At 45.5% G+C, this 19,041-nt stretch overlaps 1 protein-coding gene across 1 annotated transcript in view; it reads left to right on the plus strand.

Moving 5' to 3' along the window:
• Positions 1-19,041, plus strand: part of ABHD2 (abhydrolase domain containing 2, acylglycerol lipase) — a 62,964-nt gene that overhangs the window by 31,333 nt on the left and 12,590 nt on the right. Inside the window, exons 4-7 of the mRNA XM_006263810.4 lie at positions 3,711-3,886; positions 6,421-6,588; positions 11,648-11,831; positions 17,000-17,092. Of these exons, the coding sequence (XP_006263872.1) occupies positions 3,711-3,886; positions 6,421-6,588; positions 11,648-11,831; positions 17,000-17,092 (621 nt within the window). The remainder of the gene's footprint in view (positions 1-3,710; positions 3,887-6,420; positions 6,589-11,647; positions 11,832-16,999; positions 17,093-19,041) is intronic.

Raw genomic sequence — 19,041 nt, forward strand, 5'->3', positions numbered from 1 at the left:
ATGAGCAGAAGTATTGCTCTGTGATAATGAAGCAGCATGAAGAAAAGCACAAAGATACTAACGGGGAGAAACCAAATCGCCAACTCTTATCAAATTAGTGGCACCTGTCTTGTAATGGTTAAGATTCTTGCTCTCATCTTCTGTGTTTGGGCACTGACTATTAAAAATGGTCTTGTGGCTATGTAGTGTGTCATTCCTTTGGACATCTAGATCTGTCTAGAAAAAGCCCCAAATCCCCAAACCTTTCCTTCTGTCTTTCTGCTGTTGCCTTTGGAAGTCAGTGAAGTGCTTTGGTTGATGTATATTTAAAGCATTAGATTAGTTGTGGTGGACTTATCAGAACTGCTTTCCTTTCCTGGATACCGTATAGCTCTTTCTTTGTTAAACATCAAGGAGTTGGAAAGAAAATCTTGTGCCGTTAGCAATCAAAAAAATGGGGTTGTGTCAAACAGTGAATAGTTGAGTTGAAACGGCAGTTGTTGGTCATATATAAGGTGCTTCTCAGTCAAGATTGTCTTGTGACATGTCTTCTTTACAGAGGTGACAAGATGTAGCTTTTGATTTTAGTGTTGTAGATTGTCCTTGTAATTGTCCTTCCTTTTTTGTGTCGTTGTCACAAGGACTTCAGCAGAACTCGCAGATTCATTGGAATCTGGACAGACCGTGCTGTGAGTGCTTCTGCTTTGCCCTCGAACTTCTAACCTTCAGGCTGTCAACCATGCACCTTAGCGCCTGCATCACCCTAGCCTCTTCCTTGTAACCAATACATTTTAAATTACAGTTTCATATACAGCTGGTAGGACTTCAGGATTTGCATGGCCTAGAGAAATTTTCAGAGCAGCTGTAATCATCTTGGAATAAACTCCAACTCTTGGTCATTATTTGATCAGGGCTTCCTTCTAGCACATTTCCATTTCTGTTGTTTCTGTCTTCCGGGATCTGGTAAGCACAGATGCACATTTTCATGTAGTCTTGTTCCCGGTACATAATCATTGTGTTGTCTCCAACTATTGAAGGACCCTGTTCTGTAATCTCCAGTGGTTATGCATTTTTTCCGGCAGTGTATTATGGAGGAACTGTAGCAGGTTTCCACATACGTTTAAAGCAGAATTTAGATCTTTGCGTAATACATTCTTTCCCAACCTTCAAGCTCTAGCACTTGCAGTAAATATTTTCCATTTAGACTTGACCCTTAAACTTTTCTGACTTGAGATGAAGTCTCTTTCAAGAACCTTCGTGCCCTTTCTGAAAGCTTGAGACCTTGAAAAGTGACATTTTGTTGATTATCCCTTTAATAGCAAGGTATGATGCTAAATAGAAACTTTTGCTATTTAATGTTTCCAGTGTTGGGACTTGTAGAGCCAAAGTTCCTGCTGGAGCTCTGTGTACACTGTGTTACCTGCTTCCCACACTGTTGAGGTGAACAGAAGACAGTGCAACTACTCGAGCCTGTTTTAAGCAAGATCATAAGGAATGATCTCTGCCCCCATCATTCAACACTTTGGGAGGGGGACGAGAGAAGGCTTGGAGAGGTTGTTGCCTGCTACTTTTCCCCTCTCCTTGGATCACATGCTGGAAACAAAGCTCTTGGCTTAGCTGTTTCTGCCCCCCCCCCCCCCCACCCCCCCAAGCTCTCCAGCCATTGGAGACTTCAGTCTTGTACCTTTCCTGTGGGACACCTTCCTCACTTCTTGTGCAGGGCACAGGCTGCAAGTGATGCTCCCTCCCAACAGGCTTTCTGTCTATTTTTCACTAGTCTTTTTGAGTATACCAGCCACATGTATGCCTGCCAAAACCAGAATAAGACAGCCATGCTGTCCAAGGAAATGCTGGGTCCTCTCTACACATTTACTGACAGTTGGTAGATAAGAACCTGGGTTGAATCCCTTCAAGAGGCTGTGAAACGTGAATGTTAAGATGGATGTCAGCTGTCCTAGCCCAGCATGATGACCTTATCCCCCTTTCAGTGTTAGGCTGGTAATTTCCTCTTCATCTGCTTTTAGCAAGTGCAATGGATTGCTTCTCAGTAAAGGTAACCCCCCTCTATCTTTATAGACCTTCAGCCAAAGAACCGTGTTTGCCAAGAACATAATGTGTCTCTGGACAGGTAAATGAGTTACTTTTTATCACCCGAGAGCCATAGGATGAGCTGCATGCTGCTAGGAGTGTTGTCTAAAAGGGGGAGCTGCCAACCTATGTACAGAACAGATGTAGAATCCAGCAAAACACTCAGAGCTGTAGGGAGTATGAGCATTGTCCACATCATATATTGTTTCTTTTTATGTTGAGAGGGAAATCCCACAGTTCTTGCCGGCATACAGGGAAGGGGGAGGAAGGCCTGGATGTAAGGCTTAGGCTAGCCCTTGTTTGACTGGGTTACTGCCTGAAAAGTAATGAGGAGGGGACAGAACTGGGTTTTGGGCTTTGTTTTCCCTCTTTCCCCTTGCCCTCGCAAGAAAACAAGAAGTTATTTCATGTGATCCAGCAAGCTGTTCTGAAGACACAAGGCTGTTAGCCCACCCTTCATCTCAGGTTTCTGCAGGGTGTCAGCTGCTCTCTGACCTGCTTTGTAGTGAAGAGCTTCTGAACTGGGAAGTGTGCTTTGAACTAGTCCCCTGAGGCTTTTTCTGCTCTCCAGGTTAATGAATCGTAGCCATGCTTTCATGTTAAGGCCTGATGCGTAGTCGCATGCCTCCTGAGGTGTGCAAGGCCTCTGCCCCCGCCTTTTCCTGGTGTTGAGGTGGCAGCTCTTCATGCCTGTGCAGCTTTATGCCTCTCATTTAGCTGTGAATTCTTGCCAACTGTACTGTGTTGTTAGCAGAATGGTTGACCTGCCCCTCCCTCAACCCCCATGTTTTTCCGTTTGGTTTTGGAGGAACAGTAAACTAGACAAAAAGGCCATCTGCTTTGGCAGCCGTCCCCTTGTGCTCCTGATAAGCAGCAGAACTGTTTTACCCTTCATCTGAAAGGAAGCGCTTTCCTAAGTGGCCTTCAGGGGAGTTGAGTTGCCTCGTTATTATGGATCTTTTTTCTTCAGCCCTTGCCTGTTTTGGCATCCTAACCTGTCAGAGGCATTTGGCTTAGTGCAGCATACCAGTCACTTGTCCTCTTCAGTGCAGCATGCAAAGAGACTGCTAATGTATAGTATACAAAGGAACTGCCCTGAGACTTAGCATGTGACTGAGGTCAGAGACCAGACTCTGAGCCTGGTTTCATTACTGACCTGCTACGTAATCAAGTGCTTGTGCTCCCTGGAGTATTTCTGTGGATTGCCTTCCAGCAAGTTTTAATACCTTCTTAATGAAAGACTTCAAAATTTGTCAGTGGTTTAGATCAGGTTTCAAGTGGCTGAATGTGTACTGGGTTCGCATCAAATCCAAAGACTAGTTGGAAGCCTTATAGTCTTCTGTGGGCACTTGTTCTGTTGTTACCACCTTAATGATCAGGAAACTTTGGATTCCAGGTTGTTCAGGACCCTGTGGATCCTCTGCTGCTGTCAGTGCTGACGACTTCTCGGTCAGCAGCTCTCCTCTTCTTTCCTCTCTGAGCTGACAAGGCTGATGCAGTCATGGTAGCAAGTATATTGCACCTTGTTTCAGTTAACAACGAGTAATAACAGGAGCATCTTCTCCTGAATTAAAATAGAATTGAGTAGATTTTTAAGGTATAGTAAGACTTCAAAACCAAATACTATCTCTGTTTCCTTGCAGGTACATTCCACCCCTGATCTGGGGGAAGAGTGGACATATCCAGACTGCTCTCTATGGGAAGATGGGGAGAGTGAGATCACCACATCCTTATGGGCTTCGCAAGTACCTCACCATGTCAGATGGAGCCACAGCAACCTTCGACCTCTTTGAGCCGCTGGCTGAACACTGCATTAGAGGTTTGTCAAACAGCCATGTTGGAGTGGGCACCTTAGTCTGTTTGGCTACAGAAACTTGTTTAAATATGATAAAGAACTTTTAGTAGGGGAAAAACCAATAATGGTGCTGTTCCTAAGTAACCCAGACAGGCAATGGGGACCACTTTGGCCTAGTGAGAGGGAAAGGAGGACTTATAGCCTCACAAATTGCCTGTCTACTATGCAGAATCTGTACCACTTGTACCAGAAACTTACTTCAGACCTGAAGGCCCTAAAGGGTCCATTACAAATGGTTGTGGGGGGGCTGCTACTTCAAGGCTTTTATTTTAAATTTGGGAAGTAGGCAGATCGATGCAGGTCAGACTTGCACATGAAACAGGCCACGGGCATGTTTTATGCTGTCGAGGCTTAATGACTGACAGCTTGTACATTGTGCTTCCTGGCATGTACTAAGAGAAAATCAAATCTGAGATCATTCTTTCTATAAACAAAAGCTAATGTGTCAGTATGAAAATGGCAATAATTCCATATTATGGCATACACTAAGTTGTCCTTTCAAAGGGAGATGCACAATAGGACGAGGGGGTCGGACTCGATCTATTGAGGTCCCTTCCGACTCTAACATCTATGAATCTATGACTTCTTAGTTGTGGGTCAATTTTTCTAAAGCTCCCAAATGGTGAAGTGCTTAGATCAAGCTAAAGCATTTAGCCACTGCTGTGGAAATTGTCATGAGCCTCAATCTGAAGTGCCTGAATGGATGAAAATAAGTGTTTATTCAAATTCAGGTAACTTTGTTCAGATAAAAGGTCCAGGGCTGATTCCCTGCTGCCTGTAGTGAGCAAAAGAGTGGTATAGCTGCAGCAGTCAGAAAAGGAAAGCTGCAGCAGTCACTTGAGTGAAGCTCTCCACTTGTGTCCTCCCATACTCTAGAATCCTTCTCCCAAATGAAGGGGAGTTTATCACATTTGTAAGAACATAAGTGCCATAATGGGTCAGACCAGTGGCCCATCTAGCCCAGTAGTTGGTCTCTAACAGTGGCAGAAATGAATGCAATAGAGGGAGAACATTGAATTGGATGTTGAGTGACATATCCCATATTCAGTATTCTCCCTGGCATCCACCATTATAGGTGTAGAGATGCCAGAGGAAACAACTCCAACTATTCTGTTCAGTAGTTATTAATAGATCTGTCAGCCAGGAATTTTTATCTAGTCCCATTTTGAACCTGGCGAGGCTATTCTGCCTCCATCACCTCCTGTGGCAGTGAATTCCACAAGTTAACTATGTGTTGCATGCAAAGTATGAGTATGCAAATAATATTCTGAGAGGTAAGCGTAGGAGGAATTTACAGTGCATCAGCTACTCTGGTAACACTCTGTATATTGTTTACTTTGGTAAAGGCAAGAAAGCTTACCCATGTTCATTGCTCATGTTGGAGAACAATGGTATCAACAATGGTTGGAGAACAATGGACATCATTTCCTGTGTTTGTTCAGTGTGCAGAAGTGCAATTGCAGCCCTTCCCTACAGGGTTTGTAATGAGCCCTGGGCCAATTGAAGCTTCAAAGGACCAGCTATCAAATAGAAGTTGAATTGTGGCAATAGCTGGTTATAAACTCTACATCAAACTTGGCTGTAGTTACTTTGTGGATGTTTAGACTGTGGGGTAGCAGCAATTTTAATGAAGTAGGTTTAGGTTCTCCAGAGACCTGCCGCTGCTTCGTGCCTTTAGAACAACTGTGGGTCCCTGCCTTTATTATTTAATCTTGGGTTGAAAGGAAGGCTTTGTTAAGGTGGTCCTGTCCATAATTTGTCATCTCGCAATGCATACTTGGCTGGCTCTTATAGCAGATTAATCACCATATTGTCACGTACAGGAAATAGTACCATGCTGTGTACTTCCTAATGAGGAAATGGGGCATGTTGGAAGCCACTCTGCTTCTGTCTCTCTAAGGCCCTTGTGAACTAGAGCTAATAGGAATAAAGCTCTTGTGTATCTGAAAAGGATGCCTGGATTTCCTGTTTTAGACTTAAATTGACTCTCAGTGAGAGGCTAGAGGTGGAATAGATCTCGTATCATAACTCATTAGTGGTTGGGAGGGAAGGTTTTACTCTTGCTTCATGGGACAGTCGCTGGCTAGTAGTTTAGAGAGAACGGGAGACTCCCAAATTCCCAGAGAAGGAGCCATTGGTGAGAGCCAGCAGTGGGAAAGGACAGTATGTGCCCTGTGTCTATAAAGTGCTAGTCCTAGCTAATTGTTCCCATAATTTTTGTCTTTGGAAGATGCCCACAGTAGTGCAAGCTTCTGTGCAGCTGTACATGGAATTCCTCACAGCAACTTTGAATGCAAAGGTTGCATTTTTTGCATTGCCTTTTGTTTTGAACAGCCTGCAGATAGGGCAGAGATATTTGTAACATTGTTATTGTTCTCTTGGTGGCAAAATATTTACCAAGTTGTTCTTAACCCAAAGCTTTCCATTGCTTTGGAACAGAATGCTCCTGAGACTGTCACTTCATGCAGCTTATTTTTCTTCCCCCACTAACTGTACAGAGGATATCACAATGGTCATCTGCCCTGGAATAGCGAATCACAGCGAGAAGCAGTACATCCGCACCTTTGTTGATTACGCCCAGAAAAACGGCTACCGGTGTGCAGTCCTGAATCACCTAGGAGCACTGCCAAATATTGAGCTCACCTCTCCCCGCATGTTCACATATGGTAAGAACTCAGAGTTCATAACTTGGTCCCACAAAGCATGGTATACTCTGAGGGTCCCCAGTGTCAAATGGGTCTAGTTGTTAGTGGCACACACTACTTGTCCACATCTACCTCGTGAAAGTACAAAGTTACTTATAACAAAGCCACCTTTTCCTGCCCAGCTTGCCCTGCTCCAGCCAAGTCTAACTTTTTTGTCTTTAAGAGAACTAGATTTAAGCAGCAGCAGCCTGGGTTACATGAGATGATTTGGTATAGCTGGCTCAATCTGGGTTTAGATATGCACATCTTTTTTTAATTCTTAGTTGCTAATTTGTGACATGATCTCTTACTGTTGATTACCCTGGAATGCTACACTGGGCAGCCTGGTCTGCTCACTGTGGCCAACAGACTGTCTTTGGCTTCCAGCTTCCTTCAGCATCTTTATAATCATAAGCCTTTGGTGTGGTCTAAGCGAATAGGGCACAGTACTAGAATGCTGGGTTTAACCCCCCTGTGTCCAGCCATCTCTCTATTCGGTGTTGAGCCTACACACTTGCATACCCTGAGCGATCGCAGTTTTGATAGTTTACAAGCTATTTCTAATGTAAATTTTTTTGATGTTGCTGGCTTACCAGATATCTAATAACCACCAGTGCTTCATTACAGCTCTTAAACTTTACAGCCTTATGGCATTTATAGACCTATTTTGGGGGGGGCACTTTAATTAGCACGGCTCTCGGAGCTGCGCTAATTAAAGTGACCGGAGCATCATGTGTATCAGCATCCCTGTGCTGAAAAATGACAGTGGAGTGCTTTGAACTAAACCTCGTTGAACAAGCTTTAGTTTAAAGCGCTCCGCCACCATTTTTCAGCGCAGGGATGCTGATACATATGACGCTGGAGTCTGCTGAAGTTCAGTAATTACCATGCTCCAGCCGACTCAGTTAATCAAGTCTGCTCCAACATACTGTAATTATGTGCAGGGAGGCTTCTCCAACATGTATATAGGAGCCCCTCCAATCTGGAGTATGGAAAATGCTGTAGAAAATGAAAAATAACTGAAAAAAGAACAATTCTGCAAAACAGCCCCCCTTCCCTTCTGCCCCTCCAAGCTCTGTGTGAATTGAAGCTCTGGTTTCCCTGAGTACTGCAGCGCACAAGTACTCGGTACTCACAAACCCAGTAATAGTCTGTACATGGCACAAAGCTTTTGAAAAAAGAGCAGTAGCTTCCAGCACAAAGTTTAGGGATTCCCAACTTGTGCCACCTTGAGGTGCTGACTTGATTTCAGTTTAAGTGCTAGGCATCTGCCTCAAACTGCTTTAATGTTTGGGTTTTGGGGGCCAGTTTTGTCCCTCCAAAGGTCTCTCAAATCATTCATTGAGTACAGTTAGGTTTATTCTTATGTGAGAACTAAAAATAGCTCCAAAGTCTGAATTGATCACAATGGTGATTTTAAGAGCAGGCACAGGTACCAACAGGAAGATAGTAATCCCTTAGCGTTTGAATAGGCGGTGCCCTGTGTGATTGCAGAGGCTTGTTTGTGCAGCTCTCAAAACATGGCTGTGCTCTTAAGCACCTAGTTCTGTGTCTATCCAGTGTCAAATTCTTTGCAAAGAGTCTAGACCAGGTCTGATGTGAAGCTACTGGAGTTTGTGACAGTCTTTCTCTTGACCTCACTGGGCTTTTGGCTCTTGCCCTCTTGGAAACATGGTTTTTTGCTTCTTTTAATAGTCCTGGAAAGTGCAAGAAATGCCCAGCACTTACTCTCCAGTGCACCAGGAAAGTAACCTTTTTTGGCCGGGGTAGGGTACGCTCGTTAAATAGTGCCAGGCAAGTCAAGCCTCAAACACAGACTTTCTTCTGGCTCCAGCCCCAATATCCCAGCATCTTTGTAGGAATCCAGCACCAGCTCAGATATCTCTTGGGAAGAGAGTAACCTTAACCAGGGATCCCTTGAATTATGCAGCCTCTAGATTAGGCCCGACATGTTGCTCCTTTTGGTTTCAGGTTCCTGAGGCTGTTGCCAGTTGCTTTCTGACCAAAAAAGTCAAATGGTCCAAAAAATGTTGACAACTGGCTGCTCGCATAGCTGTCTTGGTTTCTTCTGCATTTCTCACCTTGAGGAAAACTGCTTATTAAGAATGCTAACATGGCAAAGCATCTGCAGTCTGCCAAAGCCAGCCTCTACTGAGGACCCTGGGGCAAATGCTTTAAAAATAAGCAAATGCTGAGCGCTCTAGCACACCCACCTATTTGGAACACCAGTGTGACATGGCTAGCAGTGACCTTGCTCGAATAGAGTAGAGCAGCCTTAGAGTTGGGAAAAATAGGTCTTAAATCCAGATTCTTTGGACTCGTGTTAAGGGCGGGCCCTGGGTTACAACTGCAGCACTCTGACCCTTGCATGGTGTGAATTCTTCAGCTGAACACAGCACCTGTTGTTCCTGTCAGATCAGATATGTGGCATTTATCTTGGGCCTTGAATGAGCTTTAGATCCTTTTTAGGGGGGTTCTAGTTTTAACTGTGTGGCTTCTAGACACGTGTGCTCAGCTTCGCCAGTAGCTTTTATTTTCCCCTGTGGGAAAGAGGAAGATGTGTGGTCTTGTCATCACCTCCCCCCACTTCCTTCCCAGCTATCAGGTCCAAGGAGTCACTGCTGAGATTCATGCAGTGTTGCTCTCTGCCTGGGGGTGAAGGGTGGATTTTTTTTTTTTTTTTAAACCTTTGTCACATGGTAGCTGAGAGGTGCTTCCAGAAAGGCAATCCATCTTCCAAGTGCCTGCAGCCCTTCTCCCCTAAATCATGACTAGATATAACTGATCTGCATCTGAGACGGACCTGTTTGCTTATGCCAGCTTTTGCCTGCTTGTGTTAAGGGCCTTGAACTGCTCTGTTAGCCATGGTCTTTTGCACCCTGGAGGCAGTGATCCCTAGAGAAGGGCCGGCCTACCCCCCGCATGTTGAAACCAGCTGTTTCTTCTTGCTACGGCACCCATTTCCCTCTAGTTCAGTTGTGTAAACCATAAAGGCAGGCTCTCAAATGTGAACTGTCTTGTTGCCCAGAATCCAAGTGCAGGTTCTTCCAGCTGCTGAGGAACACCAGGGAATGCAGCCATTCAGAATGGGTTGAGTAGGACTGAACTAAGAACTTGTCATGGGGGGGTGAAGAGCTCTCCTGGCTGGCCAGACCAGGCCAGTCTCTGGTCATGGGACAAGGGGAAAAAAGTAACATGCTTCCTTTAACCTCTCCTAATGCCCCATTCCTGCTTCTCAGAGCAGAGTGCTTAAGTGCTGGCCTTCTACCACCACACTATTTACCAATCAAGGCTTCTGTCACATTTGCTTTCTTGAACACAAGAAACATGATGTACCATAGTTTGCCCCTATGTGAATGGCTTCTGGAAGCAATTAACTCCATCAGGAGAACGGAACTAGAGGGCTGTTTTAATGACAACAGTCAGCATGACTGTGCCCCATGCAGAATGTACAGTACAGGACACCCACACCGAGTGCTTGGTGAATGGGTGATTTAATTGGCGAAAGAGCAACTGAGTCAGAAGTGAAGCTGCCACAGCCAGAAGGAGAACCAGGAATAACTACTATGTTGTCTTGAGACATGCAGAAATATTCAAGCAATCTCAAGCAGGCTAGCCCCAGAATCTAGTGCCTGCCACACTAGTTTGGAGTATCTCTGTGTGGCACTGCCTTGTGCTCTTGACATTCACATTTAAAGTATAAGACCAGAGTGTTCCTGGTCTTGTGCTTTGCGCATTGCCCTAATTTAGCCCTCTATCAAACACAGAATGGAAACAAAGATGTGACTGTGTATGATTTGGGAGCATCAAACTTGCTTAAAATTACCCTGGGGAGGCGGGGTAGAAAGAGGTTACAGTTTGAACTTTTCAGCATAACTTCTTAGTGGGCCAGGTGGCAGAGACCAAAACAGGCATCTGAAAGGCTCTTTGATCCAGCATGGAGATTCATCCAGCTGCTGAGGCTGAGGGCACAGTCAGTCATTGGCTATATAGTAAATGAGTTACTCTTTCAGGCGAGCAGCATCTGTGAACTTCATAAATGCTTCTTGCTGCCCTTTCAGTGTGCAATGATGGCTGTGTGAAAGCCACCACCCACTGCAGGCTATCACAAGGAAGCTGTTCCTGAAAGCCTGAAGCCCTTTTCAGCAAACTGGAATGGGTCAAAGATAGAGAAATGTTCTGTAGTCCGTGGGGTGGGTGGGTGGGTGGGTGTGTGTGTGTGTGTGTGTGTGTGTGTGTGTGTTGTTATCTTAAGGCCTGAGTTGGAGGTTTTCATCTGCTTGGTAAACACACTGGACCATCTGGTTAGGGGGTAGGTGGGGTTAGGTCTCTGTATTGATTGAGTTCAGAACCAATGTGGGGCAAGGATGGGTTAGGCAGACAGCCTTGCTTGTTCAGGCTGCTCTATTAGGTACAGGTCTAGGGGTGTTACTAACAGTCACATTGCACTTTGTACTCTGCTTTCCTAAAAGAACAGGAGACAACCCTTTTATCCCTCTGTCTTGCTGTCTTATGAAGTACTGATATAGCAGGAGGCCCTGCCCACTAGCTCTGCCTTTGGAAACTGATGTAGGAATCGTTTAAGTTGCTAGGACTCCCAGTCCCTTCTGCTACATCATGGATATTGTCCAGCACTGTCTGTTTCTGGCTGTGGTAGAAACTCCTGCTGGGACCTCTTCAGCCATTTGAAAGCATGATGGTCAAATTATGTTTCTGGCTGAGCTCCTTGGTTGTTTGAGATCACACCTTTCCTCTGCCATACCAAAGGGAAGTACATTCACTGCTGTGTGGCTCATGCTCACTGTATCTAGTTATAGTCTCTGCCCTTCATTACTTTGAAAGGAGAAATGTGCAGGCTCTAATCAGTAGCTTGACTGAGCTTGAGGGAGCTGGAGGTCCTTTATCCATGTGAGAGCTTTTCTTCTGAAGCCGGTACTAGAAAGCACACAGGTTTTTCCACTTCAGTCGTTTCATGTCCTTGAAAGCTGGTGGGGGGGGTCAGGCCCTTGGAACATTACTCTGAACTTTTCCTTTCTTGCAGGTTGCACCTGGGAATTTGGATCCATGGTTAGCTACATCAAAAAGACCTACCCACAGACCCAGTTGGTTGTGGTGGGCTTCAGCTTGGGTGGGAACATTGTGTGCAAGTACCTCGGAGAGACCCAGGCCAACCAGGAGAGAGTTCTGTGCTGTGTCAGCGTGTGCCAGGGGTATAGTGCGCTGCGGTAAGTTTATAGAAGCTTCTGTTTCTTTCTCGCTGGCCTTTTCAAGTGGAGGTAGGTGACTGGAGCTGGTGATAACTTCTGCCTGCTTCACATCTAACTGGCTCTTGTGCTGTAGAGCACAGAGGGCATCTTGGGGGAGGGGGCGGGGAACCTGAAGCCTTGTTGTCCAGACGAACTAAAACCTGCTATCCACAAAGTATCTCTGCTACCAACACCTCATGTTTTTCTGTGCCCTGCCAGCACCTATCACGCTTACTTCTGAGCTGCTTACCTGCTTTTCCCTAAGTGTAACTTTGTCTTTCTGGAGGACAGATTTCACCTCTCCTTTTTCTTTTTCAGCATGGCTGACTAGGGTCTGACTAGCTAAATTAGGGGTAAATTTGGACTGGTTTTCCTCTCTTTGTATTGCTCTCCTTGAACAGCAGTGCAATTGGTTTCATCTGTCTTCTCTCTACCATAGGCAAGTTGGGCAATGTGCAGTTACTGAGGAGACCCCAGGCTTCCAAGAAGGGGCACTTCTGACCAATAGCAGTTGGCAGTGTCTTCTCATTTTATAATAGGTCTCTTCTAGTCTTATTGTCTGATCACAAAACGCAAGGATATGGTGGTCTAAAAGATGGCTTTAACTGCTCCACCTAGTGTTTAGTCATACCACAACCCGAGATTACAGATTCAGTGGCTCATGGTGAATGGGGGCTGGAGTCACTAGGTCAAGCTGCCACATCTGCCACAGTGACCCCCAATTAACTGTTTTAAAATAATTGTTTTCTAGTGACTACTTTAAACAGGAGCACTGATGACTGACTGTGCGCACAACTGAGACTTGCTCTAGACTTCCCAGTCTTCTGACAGCAAAAATGACTCTATTTAACTGGTTGCATCTACATATGTGCTTTACTGTGGAGCTGACTAATCAGCTCTGCAGTAAAGTGTCACTGTCTACTGTGCCTTGATATGGGCGCACATGTAAAATTTAGCTCTGCTATAGGATAGTACTGTGTAGGACAAGCACTATCCTATGATGGAGTCATTTAGTGCACCAAAACACGTGTAGACAGTGACCGGGATGCTAAAAGGGAGGGTACTACAGTGCGGGGGGGCTCCCCACTGGCTAACCCTGCACTAGAGTACCCCCATGCCCCAGCCAGCCCCTCCATTGCTCAGTGCCACAGCTTGGAGCCTGGGGCTGACCCCCAGATCCCTGCCAGCTTGGATCTGCTCTGCCCCAGCCCAAACAGCTGCAGTCCCAGGCATGCATGTATATGCTGCACTGGGAGCAGCTGACTCCACCGTAAACTGTGCCAGAATTTATTGAGTCATGCTAATTGCACATGCAGGTGCTCTCACTGGGTACCTAGACCAGATTAAAGTGATTGTTGCTGCCCAGATTGCTTCAGTGCTTTCAGAGCACAAACTGGAAGTAAGGTGTAATGTAAGGGAGCTGGTGGCTGAGCAGCTGGAGATGCAAAGCAATTGAAGATGCTCTGAGGTTGGGAGCACAGCAGTGCTGCTTCTGGTTAGGAAGTAGTCATATCAACACTTAGCCCAGCCCCAGTTAAACACCCGCAGGCCCAGGTTAAGACCAGAAACTTTTATTTGGGGGGGGGGGGGGGAGGCAGTAGTAAAACACTGCCAGAAGCTGTTGGGGTGAAGATCACCCAATTTTTTCCTACTCCTGAGGTCAGATTTAACTCAAGTTCTTAAAGTATCTGACCTAATCTTAGTTCTCTGTGAGTGGTTCCTACCTAGGAGGTGGGAAAGAGCCTCAACCTGCTTAGGAAATATCTGGAAACAGAGTAGCAGGCCTGATGTCTATTAACAGCTTTGGCAGCTTAATATAGTTAGGATTGTAGGACAATGTGCTTTTGGTTTGCTGTGACTGCATCGACCGAGTTTTGGGGGCTGGCTTTACACAGGGCTTATAAGTACCATAGCTGGCTCTTGTCCCTCAATTTTATTAACTATTAAAACACCTTCAGGTTTCATGCTTGCAACCAAATGTCCTACTCAGAGTAAGCTGGGTTTTTGGTTGTAGCCATGTTGATCTAAGGACATAGGCAGGCAAGGTTCTTTGAGTAAATGTGATCTCTTTTATTTGACCAACTGAGTAGTTGGAAAAGAGTTCTTTGCAAGCTTTCAGGTGCAATCACCCTTCTTCAGGCATAGGATATCTCCTGCTGTTCTGAGACTGTCTTCCTAACTTCCAGCTATTTACTTTTTCAGTCAGCCTCTTTTTTTTTTTTTTTTTTTCCTACCTTGAATTACTGCTACTACTGTAGAGTCTCCCTTACTCACCTTTTGGTCTTGTTTTATCCCCTGCTTTTTTTCCCCCCTCCTCTCCCTGCTCTACTTTTTTTTTTGTTTGTTTGTTTTCTTAATTTCCACCTATTTACCTTCTCACTGACATCCTGTTACACTTTCAGCTTCTTTCATTTCTTAAAGTCTCAGAACAGCAGAGGCTTCCTATGCCTGAAGAAGGGTCCTTGTGCCTGAAAGCTTGCAAAGAACTTTTTTCCAACTACTCAGTTGGCCTAATAAAAGATATCACATCTACCCGAAGAACCTTGCCTACTCAAAGTAATACTGCTCCCTGTGTGCTGGTTTGGGTAATAACCCCTGAAGCTCTGGTGGATTGGCAGTCCAGGCCATCTAGGCCTTGCCTGGTTATGACAACAGTGGATTCATCTCAATAGGAAGTAAGGAGTCCTGGAGGAACCAGCTGTTGTTAGAAGAGAACTCTCCTGGGGTTCCCTCCTGGAATTGCTAGGTCTGGGCTCCCCCTGCTGACTGATCTTTTTATAGCAAAGCTCCACTTAACACATCTGCTACCCATTATTGTGCATTTGGCAAGAAAGCTTTTCAGATCTGATGTCTCCTGCTTAATCTCCGTTGCTGCTTTTAAATGCTAATTAGTCAAATAGCTGAGTGAGGAGGGCCATCAGTGAACAGCAAAGATTCCTTAAGTGAGGAGGGAAGAGGTAGAGATTGGGTCAAACTGCCTCTTGGTATCCTTGGTGTAGAGCATATGGGGGAGAGAGATCTAGACCCCTCCAGATGGAACTACTAAACTTTTTATTATCCCTGGACCTGCCCTAGTCGGTTAAATTAAATGACCTCTTACAGCAAGTCCATATGAAAGCCCCGAGTAACCATAGTTATGACATGGCTAATCAGTCTAGATAGAAGTCAGTTTCCTTTGTTGTGCTGGTTTGCACAGTCTTTGAGATAAACTCCAAGCTGGCATTTGGGGTAAGGGAAAGAATGAGCTCAGGCAAGATACGTCTGAGATTGGAGACCTGTAAATGGCTGTTCAGGACAGACCACAGGGCTGGCTGCCCTATGCACAGAGATGGAAATGGCTATGTTGTGCCCACTTCTTACTATCTCAGCGGTCCATGCCTGCTAAGCCTTCAATTTTCATTGTGTACGGCAGGGGAATTCAGCCCCTCAGGCTAAGTGGGGGATGTTGCTGTGTTCCCGGGTCTCTGCCTGTGCAGGTTTGGTTCTGCCTTGCGATCCTGTGGAATGCAGCATTCGGCCGGGGCTGTAGGTTCCCATGGCTGGGACCTGGGACCTGTGCAGTCCACTAATTTCAGAAAGCTGTTGCCTTGTGCACATTGCCCAGTCGGTTCTGGTTGTGGGAGGCCTACCGTCCGTGGCAGCAACTATGTGAGCACACTACAGCCCCGACAGTTAACCTTGACCACTTAAAATGACTTCTTTGCAGGCACCCCAGCCTCTGAGCTTTCCAAGGATATAGTTTTTTGGTTGTGTGTGGCTTTTTTGTTTTGTTTTTGTTCACAAGTACGTGGCAGATATCTTCTGGCGAGACATGGAGATAAGGAAGTCTTGCTTTCAGTAACCCATGGGTATACTAGCCCACATGCTAACCTAGCTTATTTATTAACTTGCTCTGCTAAACATCTTGCAGCTTTTGCTCAACCTGGGATGTCCTGATAAACTCCCCCTTCCCCCCTTATACACACACACACACACACACACACACACACACACACACACACACACACACACACTTTCTGCATCAGCTCTCGGGTGTGTTTAATGTTGAAACATCAGAGGTAGCCCAGTATCTGACACTCCACTCCCACGATTCTTAGGTTGCTCAGTAAATGAGAAATGGTATGGTTCCTTGGTAACGGTGAACCCTGTTGCCAGGTAGAGCTATAACCTGCCTGTGACCCTTTGCATAGCGAAGGAGAGCATGTAGGCCTAGTGGAATTCTATCTTAAATCTGTTTGACAGCCCAGAGATGAGGCTGATCGGCTGTGAAACAATGTGGACTGCATTCAGCAGAGGTAAAGGGACTCCCTTTCAGAATGTGGTTGTCTCCAGTACTGCATGAAGTCTAGTGGCTACGGCTAAATGACAGATGGGGATTGCTGCCGCTTAATAATGGCGGCAGCACGGAGGTATCCTGTTCCCTTGCTATGGACTCAGTTCTGCTGGCAAGAGAGTTTGTCACCAGAGCTGCACAGTCTCCAGCAAACAAAAGGAATCCCTGCCAGCAGAGCTGTGCCCGTGCCAGGTGTGTCTGTGGTGGATTGTATATGGTTCCTGTGTGATCTTTTCACACTGTTAGCTGGTGTGCCCTGCTGGTAGAACCTGATAGTGCAGTTGCAGCCTCATTCCCCTAGCAATTTTTGTGGGTTTAAAAGTTGTGCAGCCTGTTTTTCACACAGTAATGGAGTTATGAAGTGCTGAAGACCCGCAGAGTCTGGCTGCACAAAGCAAACTGCCAAACTAGACTCTTCATGATGAGATGTCAGATGGAGAAAGCAAACCAAACTAACACGAGGAGCCCTGATTTCATCCCTCTGCAGTCCCATTAAGGGTTGGTTGTAAGAAGGTTAAATGTCAGATGCAACTCCAACCTGTGTCTTCCCATCGGTGTTTAAATCTTTAAGCACAGCTTTCAAATGCTCTAGTGATCAAACCAGCTAATTGCACGCTGCCTAATGAGACTGTGATATCTCTCCTGACCTTCCATCAAAGCTGAAGCCATTTCCTATAGAAGATTAGCCAGTGATGGGGAAAGCCTGCAGTCTGTTTACATAACATCTTATGCTAGTGACCTGAAGGCTGCTTATCCTGTTCCAGTGAGGCCTTTGTTGCTACCTGCTTTGATTTTGTTCTCTGGTTGTGTTTAGGGCACAGGAAACCTTTATGCAATGGGATCAGTGTCGAAGGTTTTATAACTTCCTTATGGCAGACAACATGAAGAAGATCATCCTCTCTCACAGGTACTGCAGTACATCTTCTGCTCTGTATATTCCTAATTGAGCCCCAGCTGCAACTTGCAGTCTTCCAAAAGGTTAATGAGATGGAAGCCACAAGCAGAAATTGATGCATCTGTTTAAATTTCATAGAAAGGGAGGGTTTAAGAAGGTAAAAGGGTGAAGGAAGTTAACCCCAGCATCTAGGTAGCTCTTCATGTGCTGTAATATAAATAAGCATTGTAAGACCCCTTAAGAACTGTGTGTGTAGTGATGGGGCAGGTTGTCCCTGTCCCTACAACTGGGTGGTTATTTTTTCCTTTCCTTTTTAATTCATTTATTACATGAATAAATCCAAGATGAGTACAAGAACACTGAACTTCCCACATAACACCTGTGCAATGAAACAGCAGTGTGGGGACTTTGCATCTGGTAAGTGAGCAGCTCTCAAGGGCTTGCTCTGCCATGTGCACACAAGATTAATCAGCAATAGGTAGGGATACTTGATGTGCATGCAGCTGCAACTTATCAAACATGGCAGTTTGAGTCTTAAAAGCAATTTCAAACCACAGGGAGCGTAGCTTGAGTGAATGCCCCAGTGTTGCTCTTTGTCCAATATCAATGTTCACTTATTCATAGAAATCGTAGAAAATTAAGGTTGAAAGGGACCTAAAGAGGTCATCTAGTCCCACTTCCTGCTCAAAACAGGACCACCACAACTAGATCATCCCAGCCCAGGTTTTGTCTAGCCGTGTCTTAAAAACCTCCAATGATGGAGATTCCACAACTGCTCTGGGTAACCTGCCCCAGTGCTTTACCACCCTCCTAATGAGAACGTCCTTCCTAATATCTAACCTAAACTTCCCTTTCTGCAACTTGAGGGCATTGCTCTTTGTTCTGTCACCTGCCACCACTGAGAGCAATTGAGCTTCATCCTCTTTGGAACCACCTTTTCAGGTAGTTAAAAGCTACTATTAAATCCTCCCTCAGCCTCCCTGCTTAAGTCATGTGCCCCAGCCTCCTAACTATTTTCGTTACCCCCCCCCCCCCCCGACTTGCTCCAATTTGTCCACATCCTTTTTGTAGTGGGGGGCCCAAAACTGGACACACTACTCCAGGTGTGGCTTCACTGGTATCAAATAGATGGAATGAATCACTTCCCTCAGTCTGCTGGCAATACTCCTGCTAATGCAACCCAGTATGCCGTTAACCTTTTTTGCAGCAAGGGCACATTGTTGTCTAGTGTTCAGTTTATTGTCCACTGTAACCCCTAGGTCCTTTTCTGCCTCTATGAATCGCAGGTCAGGTTGAAGACTGAAATTTTATCAATAGTCCCCTCTGATGCTTGGTTCACCTTCCTCCCATTTTGTTGCTTTGAACATTTAATGTGCATTGCCTTGGTTGGTAGCTAATTCCTTGGCAAACAGGGGAGAGAATTTTTTTAAAAGCTGATTATTCATGCCCTATTCCAGTGGGCAGAGTAGAGATCATAAAAGATGCTATCTCATCACTAGCAGCCCAGGGAGTTGGGGAACTCTTGTCTGTATGCATAGCATATGGAAATCCATATAATTCACTCCAGATAACCAAATATTTTGACAACTTGACAAAACTTACAATATATGAAGCACTCTAATCTCCCCATTAAGTGGTGCTCAGCATTATAGCCTAGAGAAACCTGCTGCAGATGTAAAGGAGGGCTTGTTGAGTTAGAAAAAATATTTTGCTTCTATAATGGCTCTTTTGTGCTCCAGGCCAGCTCCCCAAAGCAAACTCCATCCCTCCCCTGCAGCTGCTGCTGAAAGTGGACAAAAATCCAACAGGCCCCCTGCTCTTCACAGCTCACTCTCTTTTTTTTCTGGGTTCTAGATGTTCCCTGCTTGTCAGGGTATGGATTTGCATCCTCTCCTGGGTGCAGTATCTGAGCGTGACAAGTGTTCATAGTGAATAGTTTTCTGGTAAGGTAATGCCCCAGA

This window comes from Alligator mississippiensis, chromosome 11, assembly GCF_030867095.1.
Source record: "Alligator mississippiensis isolate rAllMis1 chromosome 11, rAllMis1, whole genome shotgun sequence".
NCBI lineage: Eukaryota > Metazoa > Chordata > Crocodylia > Alligatoridae > Alligator > Alligator mississippiensis.